General features: G+C 30.5%; 1 protein-coding gene across 1 annotated transcript; it reads left to right on the top strand.

Annotated features, from left to right (window-relative positions):
* The first annotated feature begins 11,677 nt into the window (after positions 1–11,677).
* Positions 11,678–12,289, top strand: LOC110681780. The gene has a single exon (XM_021857906.1). The coding sequence runs from the start codon at positions 11,678–11,680 to the stop codon at positions 12,287–12,289; it is 612 nt and encodes a 203-aa protein (XP_021713598.1).
* The last annotated feature ends 2,135 nt before the right edge of the window (positions 12,290–14,424 follow it).

The raw sequence follows: 14,424 nt of genomic DNA, 5'->3' as shown, positions 1-14,424 counted from the left end.
TAAAATTTGTTAAGTTGTAGTTTGACTTAGTCAAATCACTAAAAAACTACTAAAAAAACTAGCGCCAAACAGGCTCTTAAATGTAGTACTTTGGTTAAAATAATTGAATTAGAAATGTTTAATAGGGATCAAGGGCTTGTTCATTTTAGCTTAATTTCAGTTCATTTCAGCTCTAATCAGTTCAATTCAGCTCCTAATTTCCTTCTTTAAAAAAATATTCAGTTTAGTTTAGTTCATTTCATTTCAAATCAACTCAATTCGGTAAATGTGAACAGACCCTAAAATCACGTTTTAGAAGCCTGATCTTTGACATAATTGGTCCACAACAATGGTCAATATGAATTATCTGTTGTAGAGTTTGTAGATTATTAGACATATCTACACGTACAAGTTAACAAAATTTTAATTTATGTCCCATAGCCCCATAGCTAATGTTTTCCGTCTTCAGTACTAGAGAATTTGTATTCTTTTCCTTCCGCATGAACCATTTTATATATTTTATTTTTTTACTTTGACTTATACTGTCTCATGATATTATTTATATTTACATATACATTTATAATTTATTGATTAAAACCATCATATAATGACCCTTTTAATCACTATCAGTTAATTCTAAATATATAAATCACAAAACCAATTAGGAAATTAACGGGTTTAATCCGGTTCTATTGTACTCCCTTGCATGGAAACATCGATTAGCGATACAAACTCTTTTCGATCTTATTGTATATTATTTTCAATCACTATAGTAGATAGGAGAATTAAATCCGCATGCTTACCAAATACCATATCAATCTAAAGTTCTAAGCTAGTTAATTTGAAAATAAAAATACATAAATCTTTGAAATACATAGCTTATGCATAAACTATTATTATTATTATTATTATTATTATTATTATTATTATTATTATTATTATTATTATTTTTATATATAATTACGATAAGTAACGGAGGGTTAGGAATTGAGGTAGGTTTATCGCATAAATGACAATAATTTATAAATTTTTATAACAAAGGATTCGGTTGTCTCACTATTAAGTTTCCGCGTGCGTAAGATTAGGAAAGGTTGGATAGATGAATACATCATTGTCCAATACTGTCAACTATTATTTTTTTATTTAGGGTGGGAGATTCTACATTATTACTAATTTTATTATAATACTTTGCACCAAAATTAATTAAAAAATTTAATAATTTTATTATAATAATGTTTTTAAAAAAGTAAAGCTCGACTCGAATTCGGGTTTGGTCTCGGCGTCACGAGGACAAGGCGAGACTAGAAAGATAATGAAATAGATAATTTGATTTTTGGTTTGTTTTTAGGGCCAAAAGGCCTCATCTTTAATTAATTTAAGTATTATTCGTAGTACCATTAATTTTAAACAACACATTTGTTCTACTATTCTAGGCCCGTAAGACTGAAAAGCTAGAAGGTACGTAAGTATCTTTAATTTTTTTCTTTTTTTATTGTCCCTAATTTTTTTTTTTTCAAAATTTATAAATTTTGATTTCTATTACAACTTTGATTTTGTTTTTATTTTCAGTTAATACAAAGTAATTTGTCAGCCTTTTTGGCTTTAAGCTCTTGATTAAAATAAAATAATTGTATGTTTTAAAAAAAAATAAAAAATAAAATAATTGTAGTACCACAATTTGTAGGACCCACATTAATGCAAGTATGTCACCCTCTTCGGTGTTCTCTCTGATTAAATTCAGTTCAATCTTTTACTTTTTTTTTTTAGTAGTAATACTACTACCTCCTCCGAAGAACGTCCTATTTAGTCTAATTTTAGTCCCAAAAAGAATGATCCATTTGTATTAAAATTTCCATTAATTTACAATAATATTTGTGCAAAATTAGCTTCTCTATATAAAATTTTGTTTCTCTATGTACTTTTATTACTGTCTCTTGCTATTTTTTTTTACAAACCTCATGTAAATTTATCTTTCCAATATACTTTTACTTCTTTTTATTCAACTTTCTTAATACCCGCAAAATCAACCCAAATGAGTCGTTCTTTCGGAAACGGAAGGAGTAGTATTCTATTTTAGCTTTACTTGAATTGTATTTTATACGAAGGTAATTAGAATTGGTTATGCGTATTTACTGAGAAGAAACAAATTTCAACTGATTAGTAAGCATACGGCATACCGCATAGGGAGGATACTTCAAATCCTGTTTTCAGCTATTGGCGGCATGTATTATCTAATACTCCCTCGGTTTATTTTTGTTTGTCCTTTTTAATATAGTTATTTCAAAAGAATAACTATGATCATTTTCAGCCTATTCATGAGCTTAAAAAACTTTTGTGAATGTTTTAGGATATCAATTAAAATTCTTAAAAATATTCATTCGTGCTCTAATGAATTAATTGAAAAAATATAAAATATAAAAGATTGACAAAAAAGCATATTTTGCTTTTTTTTTCTATGTACTTTTATTACTTTCTCTTTCTATTTTTAGCAAATTTCATGTACATTTACCTTTACAAATGGAATAGTTTTTACTATTAATAAATCACTTGTTTGACATTAATATTTCTTTTAATTTCTTAAATGAACAAAACCTAAATTATTTGAAATTGAATGGAATCCAATTCAAGTATAGGCATTATGTCAAGCTAAAAAACCTAGTGAAGCTATTACTGATAAAATTAGTTAGAGATCATATCAGGTGACACATGTTTGAATAAGAGCAAAAATATGTGTGCTACTAATTTTATAGAATCAACCCTATAATCCTATTACTAGATCGTGCATATATTTGTCCCCTCTATATTTGCAAACTATATATACGAGTAGTATGCATGCCGTATTTTTAAAAATTTATTCCATATGAAATAATGATAAATGTTGGAGAAATCAGCAAAAAGGAAATTAAATATGATCATTCTGTTGAACAAAATGTTCTTGTCATCATGCCACATGTATTTTTTTTTTTCCTCCATGAGCTTGTTCTCTTCGGCTAATTTTCAGTTTATAATTTTCTTCTCTTATAAACTATTCAGTTCAGTAATTCAGAACAACCCCTATGTATATCTTGAAAGTTAAAATATGGATTATGCATTGCAATTTAACGAAATTAAAGATAATAATAAGATTCAAAAATAATTAGAAAAATAATTTCAGTGTCTCAAATTTCTTCCAATTGATTAGGGTGTGTTTGAGTTTATTAAGAATAATTTTTCATGAAAGAAAGTTCAGTAATGTCCAATGATTATCTAATTAAGTTGTACTTCTCCCGTCCCTAAATTACATTCCTATTTCTAGCATTTATTCATCACATAATGAAGAAAATTAGAAATGTAATTTAGGGACAGTATGAGTAATTGAATTTGAACTAGTTCTACACTTGTAAGTTACTTAGCTTGTCTAAACCTATACTCGTATAATTTGTGTTTAGCTGTGAATTGAGATTGATGGAAACCTTTTATTGACTTAATAGTAATCTTATCTAAACCTATTGAGTTACATAAATTTGTACACAAATATATATGAAATGATCATAATTTAAAAGTCAATCCTAAAATCAAGTGAAAATACGATGATGGAAATACAATCGTTGATAAGTCGTGCAGATTTAGTTACTCACTGTTCTTAATAGTGAACCACAATTCACAATTGCTTTATTAGGCTTGTATTCGTGAGGACATCAACGTTTAATCCCTAGTTCATTCACCACTAAAACTTAATTTTCAATTTACTATACAAAGATATCTCTTTCTTTCAACAGTTAAAAACTTAGAATTAGTAGGCCAAAAGCTTAATCCTTAATATAATTTTGATCTTACGAAGTAGAATTTTAGGCTATGGTTTTTGGACGTATTATCACATTATTAGTGTAGAAAAACATGATGCATAGTCGTTTGTGTAGCAAAAGATTTCGTGTATAATGGAAAATTTCAAAAATGACAGGAGGAAATTTGACATGAGACATGACTAATAAGTTCCTCAAAATTACACGGCTAGCTAGTAAGTCCCTTTCGAAACTTTTGTGATAGGACCAAAATTTCGGCATATTCATCCAACTTCTACCCATCCTTTCTAATCCTAATTGACATGGATAAGTCTATCTAAGGACTCCATGAGAAGCAAAATAAAAATGTATGAATACATTACTATAATTTGCATATCAGTCTAGATTTACTCAGTTTGATGCCGCTTAAAGAAGTTATTGGGTTTGGATCTCATCACTGTATACAAAATCTCTTGTTGGAAGACTCACTCACTATAAGTCAGATGTGCGACACTGGTCAAATCCCATATATAGTTGGAACTAATTAAGCTCCGGTGAACCGAGTGACCTTCTTAAAAAAAATATTACATAATTTGCACAAATGTAATTGAAAATAAGGAAAATTTGTTAAAACATAGCATTTTAAAATAATATAACATGTGACATGTGAATGTCCACATTGATATATATGAAAAATATAAGGCTGGGGACATGCAATTTCAAGATAGAACCTCATTTCATATTATTAAGTGGACGAACATTCTCTTAATCATGGGTCTGACACACCTACCTGTATTTAACAAGATATCAAAGGAATTGTTACAAACGATCAAGGAGATAAACAAATAAAACATAATATTTCCTTTAAATCAAAATAAGTCGAACATAACAAAATTTAAACGTGTCTAATATTCTAAACATTTTGTGCTTCTGTACCCGACCCTTTTAATTGTATCCCTTATAATAAATTTAATAAACATTACAAAAATGAATTTTCATATACATTAATGTAATACTAGATGAAAATTTTAGGTATAAAATAAATAAAAGCATACATAAAAGAGAGCTCAAGAACTAAAATAGACAATTTAATTCCCACAAATTATTTATTTATTTATTTTTGTTTTTGTTGTTGTTGTTGTTGAAAATACATACAAGTACATACTATTAGAAGTGTTTTATTTCGTGGGGAAAACATGCAAGAACTCCAATGATTAAGAAAAACATGTGACATTGTTTTCAAAATTTTAATGTGTATATGGAAGGTGTAGAATGAGGTTCTTAAAATAGGCAAGATAAGGAGAATACCACAAAGGTTTATGAACAACAGTACATGAGAACACTAATACTGCTTATCGTTTGAACAATTTTCTTTTAGAAAACTTTAATATAATTGCAATATATACTTTGACATTAAGAATTTTTCATTTATCACCGTAAAAATAATAATAATAATAATAATAATAATAATAATAATAATAATAATAATAATAATAATAATAATAATAATAATAATAATAATAATAATAATAATAATAATTTTCATTTATCACCTTTGATTGCTTCTTTTATTAATGTTTAATTTATATTACGAATATCAATTACTATTGTATACCATAGTACTATACTATTGGATTTCAATGTGTAACTTTAAATATTAATTTTTTTTTAATAATATATACTTCCTCCGTTCTTTTATTATTGCACCATAAGGGTTTGACACAAATTTTTTGATAGTAGAAAAAAGGATGAGAGAGAAAGGTAGAAATACCAAGTTGCCCATGTGATTGTATGCACAAAATAAAAGTAAGGGTTGAAAAGCAAGGGTATATTAGGTATTTATAGTATGAACACATAAATTTCTTTTCCTAAAATGGATATGGTGCAATAAATGTGAAACTTCCTTAAAAGGTAAGTGGTGCAATATTAAAAAAACGGAGGAAGTATAAGTAGAAAATTATATAATTTATTATCAAATTTAGACTAATTTTTTACCTTATTTTTACTAAATTTAAATTACTTTTTTTTTATTAAACTAGAATTAATTAATTATACTTTTTCTTTGAAATCACTGGTTTTTCTAATTAAAAATTATTTTTATTAAACTGATATTATTTTATCGAATATTAATTTTTTTAAGAGAATATATTAACGTGTGTTTTTTTAAATTTTTTATTTTTTGAGGAAATATGTGTGTCATTGAAAACTGTTGCGAATATTTGAAAACGGAAGAAGTATAGTAGTACAAACTTGTACTCCCTCTGTTTTCTTTTATTTGCATTTGTTTGACCGGCACATTTGCCGAGACGCAACTTTGACAATTAATATCTTTAATTGTTAATTAGTAAAAATTATAACAAAATTATATTATGAAACTAGACATTATGATGAATCTAATGATATATTATATAATATTATTTATTTATTTTATAGAGGTGAAAAAATCAAGTCAACCATAATATATGAATAGTGCAAAAATTAAAGTGATGCATTTAAAAAAAAAATCGAAAGGAGTATTTAGATAGAAGGATTGAGATTAGGGAAAAATCAAGTTATCAAGGGATACTTTCATATTAAAACTACGATTCTACCCTTATTTGTTTTTATCCTTTAATTGTCAATGTTAATTGTATTCATGTAATCCGAAATGCTTTTCTTGTTTGATGGAATTGAAGTTAAAAGTGGGGCACACAATCTGCCAAGAGCACGTGCAAGTGTCTGTTACAGATGACGTGGCCCAAGCTAAAAGTTTGGGCCTCCTGAAGTTGGGCTCAGAGAGCTTTGAACTAAGCAAGCTGTTTCGGTGTTTCCACAAATTCCTTTCTTTCATTTTCTCTCTCCTCCTCTTCTTTGACTATTCCTTTTATCCTCACTTCCGAACCACGCACACCGACAGCTACGTTATGTACTCCTTCCGAATGTTCATTATTATTATTGATAGAGTATATAAATGGATTATGGATTTTTTCTTTTTTTGTAAGTAAGCTTAAGGGCCTGTTCTCTTTCGTTGAAGTTTAGTTCAGTTCAGCTCAATTCAGTCCAGTTTTTAATTTATGTTTAATGATATTGCTAATGATATAAAGCCAAATTTCATTCATTCTTTTAAGCTCTTATTACAACAACAACAACAACAACAACAACAACAATAATAATAATAATAATAATAATAATATTAACAATAATAATAATAATAATAATAATAATAATCAATAAGTAATAAATAATAATAATCATCAATAAATAATAATAACAATAATAATAATAATAATAATCAATAATTAATAATAATATTATTATTATTAATAATAATAATATGTACATTTGCATATACACATATGTATAGTAATAAATAATCAATAAATAATCAAAGATCACTAATCCGTAGTTAAAAATCACTAATTAATAAGTTCAGTTCAGTTTAGTTCAGTTGAGTTCAGTCAATCGGAACATGCCCTAAGATTAAGTTGGTTCTTTAATAGACAACCTAATACATTATTTTCTTTGTTTTTATTAATTTGTAACACATTTTTTAAGTACAAGAGTGGGGAATAGTTCGAGTGTTTAGAGTTTTCTTCCTAATTTCAGAAAATCTTGAGATTGATTTTCACCCCCGCCATCTCTTAAACATGTATTTTAAGAAAGATATTAGATTAGACAAACGGATAAATTAATTCACAAAATTTTACCATTTATAATAAAAAAAGGGATAAGTTGTTTGGTTTAAATTTCACACCTTAATTCTTTCATTCAGCTAGTTTAATCATCTTCTCAAAACGTGATAAAAAGTGTGTTGAAGATATAAAAAAATAAAAAAAAGTATTAAAAAAAAATCATATTCCATAAAATATACGAAGTAGTTTTATTTGTAAGTTTAAACTTTAGATTGAGTCGATTTTTAACATGTACATTAACTTATAATTGAAAAACAAAAAAATGTATACTATGAGAGTATAAGATAATTTGTTTTTTTGACAAAAGGATCTATTTTTCGATGGCTATTTGTTAGTTGCTCAACTTACTACTACGGGTATTGCACAATTTGCACTACGTTACAACTTATGTACATGCATTTTCTGATGATATTTTTCCCCCCTTCATTTCCATTATCAATTTACACTGTTTTTGAGCAGTAAAACCACTGTTTTTAGTGGAGTTGTATTTAATATTCTTCAATGGCATATATGGCCTAGACGATACATGTCAAAAATAATTATTGTTTGTTGACACAATCACATTACATAGACAGGCTACATTGTATGGCTACTACGCATATAAAAGAAGCAGACGTACCAAAAATTAATTTGAATAATTATCACACTGATAAAAGAAAAGGAGTAACTGAAAAAGTAAAAAAATAATAATGGTCAACACTAAAAAAAGAAATAAATTGGTCAACATTATAAAATGAAAGTTGCTCAATTTTAGATCAATCTAATTTCTAATTTACAATCACTATTAGGCTATATTACATCAACTATCTCGAAAAAAAAAAAAAAAGAGAGAGAGAAAAAAAAATGCTCATAACATCACAATCACTCTAGCTAAGTAGTAGTGTGAATGTTGTCAACTGATTTAATTAGTTATAGTCTAAAATAATAATTGGTATTTGATAAATGTTATTAAAGTTTATTTGCAGCATCAGTCATTTGTTGTTCTTTATAAACACATCAATATGGTCAATTTGTACGTTGAGAGACATTACTCATAATCAAGTTCCTTCAAAAACATTTACTCTATTTATTTATTTATTATAGGGAAAAAATGTACATTTGAGGGACATTACTCATAATCAAGTGAATATATAAAGAGTATTTTCTCTGTTTTTATTTAAGTGTCTCATTTTGATATTTGCACTACTTACATACACTACTTTGATTGATACTCTGTACTTTTATTTTATATACTACGTATAAGTATAAGCATAATCATGTTAATAGTACTTATTGAAATCATATCGCCTCAATATATATTTTTGAATATTAAATTTTAATCATAGTAAATGTTAATAATGAAAGATATTATCGGACAAAATTCAATATTGGCACATATACCATTTAAAATTGAGTGTATTTAGATAAAAAAAAATTATAGAGAGATAGATTAATAGAATAGGTCGAGTGTTGTGAGTCTTGTGACTTGACCTATCAACATTTTTACTCACGCCATTTTTTTCTTTTTTACTACATAGTACAATCTTTTTTAAATGGTGATATACAACACAATGAACACATAGTTTGAATGATCATACATATCAATCAAATCATCAAATCTATGTTTATCCACTTTATAAAAATATACAAACAAAGTAGTTTGATTTTGGATAGAAAGCAAAGAACAGCTGCACACTCTATGGTCAAGTAATTTCTCCCATTTAAGGTAGAAAAGAAAATTATCAAATATGCATCATTGAGTTACTCTTGTGGAAAAGTAAAAATGAATACTCCGCATTAAACAAGTACTCGACCATACACCAATCCATAACATCACAAAAAAATAGGTATACCTCATAATAAATAATCCCATTACACCTCCGATACCTTTTATTTAACTTTAATACGAAATATACTATCTCTCATGACATCCAATCTTCATTAAAATACAATATATAACCAATAATAACTTTATTATCCCATAAAACTCTGCGAATAATACTTGAGCGCTATTTTCTTTATCCTTTTACCTTTATTTGTTTTACTTTTCTTTTTTATCGGTCCCTTTTATTTAGTAGTCTCATAAAAGTAAAAGTATTTCCGCTGAACATAAAAGAATGAAGTATATTATGATATGTGTTATTTCATGTTTGAATGTCTCTCAAAACTCACCTTCAATCTCGGGTTTTGTTTACTTACATTCATCTATTCATTTATAACAACTTCACTATTGTGATTGTGAATTGATAGTGAAGCCTGACCTATTTTCTGCATGAAAACACCTAAATCCAAATAAGCCAAGAATTCAACATCACGTAATATAATCACCTTCAATGTGAGAAAAAAGGTACGTACAAAAAAGAATCATTAAGTTATAGCACTACTGTTTAATTTGCAAGCCAGAATATAAATTGCTGGCTTACTTTGACAAAATATCTATTACACGTGCACGGTCTTTCAGTTATCAACTAATCAAACATTATGGGAATTTAGATTGGGGGATGTATCAACTATTTTCGCACTTATTGACAAAACTATTCCCACATTCAATTCCTCCTATCATTAAGACACTAAACCTAATCCTCTTGGTTCATCTTTAAGCCTCACAAATCGTAATTAATCCTCATTACAACTCTCGATCGGGAATATCGAGGGCTACGTGTAATCAGACCCAATTTGATCACATATTTTGAGTTTTACCAGTTGAATACTTTACCAACTAACAAACAACAATTCTTTAACTCTACTGGACGTTGTTCTTTTGAGCTATTCTACTTACTGACTCAATTTGCTCTGCTGAAATCTACTATGCTATATTAAAATTTGTTTTGCTCTGCTATGATTGCTTAGAAGCTCAAAAAATCTTGACTTTAATTTCTTTTAATTGTTAGCTCAAGTATTATGCTTATTATTATATACTTGTGTATGAAATAGATTCACTTGTGTATATATCAAATCTATTTTTTTTTTTTTATTATTGTATATAGATTTACAAGGAATCGCGAATAAAACAGATTATTTGTTCTCAAATTTAAATATTGGCATCAAAATCGACTTTACAAGCTTAGCTAATTGAATTGATTGCTTGAGAATAACAAATGTCACTTTACATAAATTGAGTATGTCAGCTGTCACGCGGAAACATTCAAACATATAATCAAGAATAATAAATTTTTTTTACAAAAGTTTCACCACCAAAGAATTCCAAAGTGAAATAAAGAAAGTAAGTGAAAAAAAAGGAGGAAAAAAGGTGGAGAAAAGAAAGGAGATGGGCTCTAAAAAACATATCACACGTGCACTAACATAAACAAGCAATTATTAGAGAGAGAAATTTTGGTTTAATAAGGAAGATTAAAGTGTGGACTTTGGAATATAGTTTTAGATTACAAAAAATAATACTTCGTACGTACACTTTTTTTTTTTTTTTTTTTTAATTTTTGATTGATTAATTAGTTGGCAAAATTAAGTGAATTTTGTTAGAGAAGGTGGTGGACAAGTTTGGGACACGCAATAGGATAATCCGGAATTTTTTTTGTAAAAATTGATGGAAAATGGCATCAACATGTAAACGTGTACTTGTTTTTTCAAGTCAAAATTTCGTCTACATTCAACAAGCTCTATTTTTGTGTAGTTTTGTTGTTCAAACTACTACGTAGTATGTAGAATATCATCATCATCATGAAGTTATTATTATTATTATTTGCTACTTGCCTACTTGAAATAGTTGTTAATTAGTTATGCGTCCATATTTGTGTAAAATATACGAAGTATATGTTGGTGATGTCAAGAATTTTAACTGTCTGGGTGATAAAGTTTTAGGAGTATGTGCGATGTTTAAGAATTGAGAATAAGTTTATAGAGTTTATTTGTGAGAAAATTGATTTCTTTATTAAACTATATCAAGTGTTTCTTTGACGAATTAAACTATAACGAGTTGAATAAGTGCCCGTCCAAAAAAAAAAAAAAAAGGAGGGGTTGAATAAGTGAAATAATATTTTACATTACAAAAGTACTTTTTTGGATTAACTAATGAAACTTACAACGTAAATACTACACATCCAACCAAAATTAGCAACATATTTAAAGTAAAGGTATGGTATTCAAGGATTTAAAGCTCTTAATAAAACGTGCTAATAGCTTATTAAAAATGTTAAAATAGCATGTTATATCTTTTATAATAATAATAATAATAAAACTCCCTCGAAAGAAAGGGCCTTCTCTCTAGTGAGTAGGGTTTTGCTACCGTCCCGGCGGTGAATTGCTTGTTTTCCGTTGCGATTTGTTACCATGGCTGATGAGATTGCTGACCGCTATGCGAATTTGAAAATTGATGAGGAGGATGGAGGTGTTGTTGATTTGGGGGTTGTTGATTCACAGCCTTCGATGGACAAATTTCACCTAGTTTTGATTGGTAAATTGATAACAGAGAGACCGTATAACGTCGAAGCGTTTAAATCGACGATGACAAAAGTTTGGGCGTTGAATAACAAATTAGTGATTAGGGTTATTGGCCCTAATCTCTTTGCTTTCCAATTCTTCCATTGGAGAGATAAGGAGAGAATTTTAAAGGAATGCCCATGGTGCTTTGATAATAAATTACTGGTGCTTAAGGAAATTGAAGGGGATGAACAGCCTGAAAAAGTCGCCCTGTTTCACTCACCTTTTTGGGTGAGAATTAAGCACTTACCATTTAACTGCCGTTCTGATGATGACGTTAGAGAATTGGTGTCCAGTTGGGGTGAAGTGGTGGAAATTGAAGAAGACATTCTAGGTTTGGACCGATTTAGGCGTGTTAAATTGTTAATTAATATCACGAGGATTCGGGATAAGAGTGGAAAGGTGGTGTGTGTGGAATTTGCCTATGAAAGGCTTCCTTTTTCTGCTTTGCTTGCGGTGTGATCGGACATGCGGAGAAAGATTGTTGTGTTGTCTCTGAAGAAAGCAAGAAACAGAAATTGGGGTGGGGAAGATGGCTTCGAGAATCTCCAAGAAAACGGAGGACGAAGGAGGTGGAGGAGTTAGAGGCTGTGATGTCAGTGCGTAAACAGTTATTTGTGACTAAGGAGACTGAATTGGAAATAGAAGAGCCGAAAGAGAAGGATGAGGTGCTGATTTTGGGTGAGGCAGGGGAGGGTCAGCCTCAGCTGACTGTTATGGGGGGTATTAGTGGGGGTGAGGGAGGAGAAGGCAAGGCAGGGGAGAGTGGAGAGGAGGCTGCTGGAAGCGAGGTGTTGGAGGGGGCAGTGGGGAATATAGCTACGACAGGGGAGGTAAAGGGGAAGGGGGGCAAAACTTGGAGGAAATTAGTGAGGAAAAAAGATGGCTTTGATGAAGAGATGTATGCTGCTAATTCTGAACTTCTGGGAAAGAAGGGAAGGGAAAGTGCGAATGAGGGGCTAGAGGAGGGATATTTAAATAAAAAGTATGTTACCGATGACAAGTCTTCTGGATGGCGAATGGCGGAGGTTTAAGTATTAATTGCAGAGGGTTGGGCAATACCTCTGCAATTAATAACCTCCGGAACTTAGTGCGGAGGGAGGCCCCGTCTCTGGTATTTCTTATGGAGACGAAGCTGAGTAGTGGGGAAATGATGAAGATTCGTTCGAAATTGGGGGATATGGAAGGTGTTGCAGTTGATAGTTGTGGACGGTCGGGGGTGTAGCTTTATTTTGGGTGAAGGGAATTGATGTGGAATTAAATTCTATGACTGTTCACCATATAGATGTGCTTGTGAAGGGGGGAATTGGCTCTTCAAAGTGGCGGCTTACAGGTTTTTATGGGTTGCTGGAAGTACAAAACAGACATTTGTCTTGGACATTGCTTAGGGAACTTGCGAATAAAGGTGATGAGCCGTGGGTGTGTATAGGGGATTTTAATGAAATTCTTCTTGATTCGGAGAAAAAAGGAGGGAGGGACCGTGCGTTATGGAAAATGGAGAATTTTCAAGTGGCGGTGGATGACTGTAGATTGCCGGATATCCAATTCTCGGGCTATGATTATACTTATGATAATGGCCAATGGGGGGAGGATAATGTTCAATTCCGCCTTGATAGAGCACTTGCGGTGAATGAATGGTTGGAAATATTCCCCGAAGCGAAGGTGATGCATTTGGAGCGTGAGTGGTCTGATCATGCGGCTATAAAGTTGGTAACGAGTGATGATTCGGGCTCTAAGGTGGTGAAGGAAAAATTGTTCAGATTTGAACAATTATGGGCAGAGAGTAATGCTTGCGAGGGGGTTGTTAAAGGAGCCTGGCAGGTAGGGGGTAGCTCGGTGGTGGAGTGCCTTGCGTCATGTGCTGAAAGTTTAAAAATATGGAGTGATAAAGAGTTTGGCACTATTTTTTGTGAGATTAGAAAAAGGAGGAAGAAGTTGAGTTCGCTGAACAGAGGAAAAAGATCAGAGGCGAAGGTCAGAGAGAGAAGGAAGATTGTGCATGAGATTAATGATTTGTTGCACCATGAAGAAGTTTATTGGCGCCAACGATCAAGGTGTTTATGGCTCACTGCGGGAGACAGAAATTCAAGTTTTTTTCACAAAAAAGCGTCTCAACGCAAGCAGAAAAATACAATCAGATATTTGATCACGGAGGACGAGGTCAAGCATACTGATGAAGAGGAGATAAGTGAAGTTGCGGTCAATTATTTTAGGGGGCTGTTTACTTCTTCGCAGCCCACAGAGTTTGATGATGCTCTGGAAGGAATTGATCGTCGAGTTACTGCTGACATGAACGAAGCTCTATGTGCTAATTTTTCTCCGGAGGAAGTGTTAAGGGCCCTTAAACAAATGCATCCTTTAAAGGCCCCTGGCCCCGATGGTATGTGTCCATTATTTTTTCAGACTTATTGGCATATTGTTGGCCCTGCTGTTACAAACCTTGTGCTTGGTGTGTTAGAGAGGAGAAGTGATTCCGAGAGAGATTAATAAAACTTTTATTGTTCTTATCCCAAAAAAGAAAGAACCGGATAAAATGACAGATTTTCGTCCTATTAGCCTATGCAATGTGGTGTATAAATTGATTACTAAAGTGCTAG

This window comes from Chenopodium quinoa, unplaced genomic scaffold (genome assembly GCF_001683475.1).
Source record: "Chenopodium quinoa cultivar QQ74 unplaced genomic scaffold, ASM168347v1, whole genome shotgun sequence".
Taxonomy (NCBI): domain Eukaryota; kingdom Viridiplantae; phylum Streptophyta; class Magnoliopsida; order Caryophyllales; family Amaranthaceae; genus Chenopodium; species Chenopodium quinoa.
Note: the sequence above shows the minus strand (reverse complement) of the source record. Positions and strands in the feature narration are given on the sequence as shown.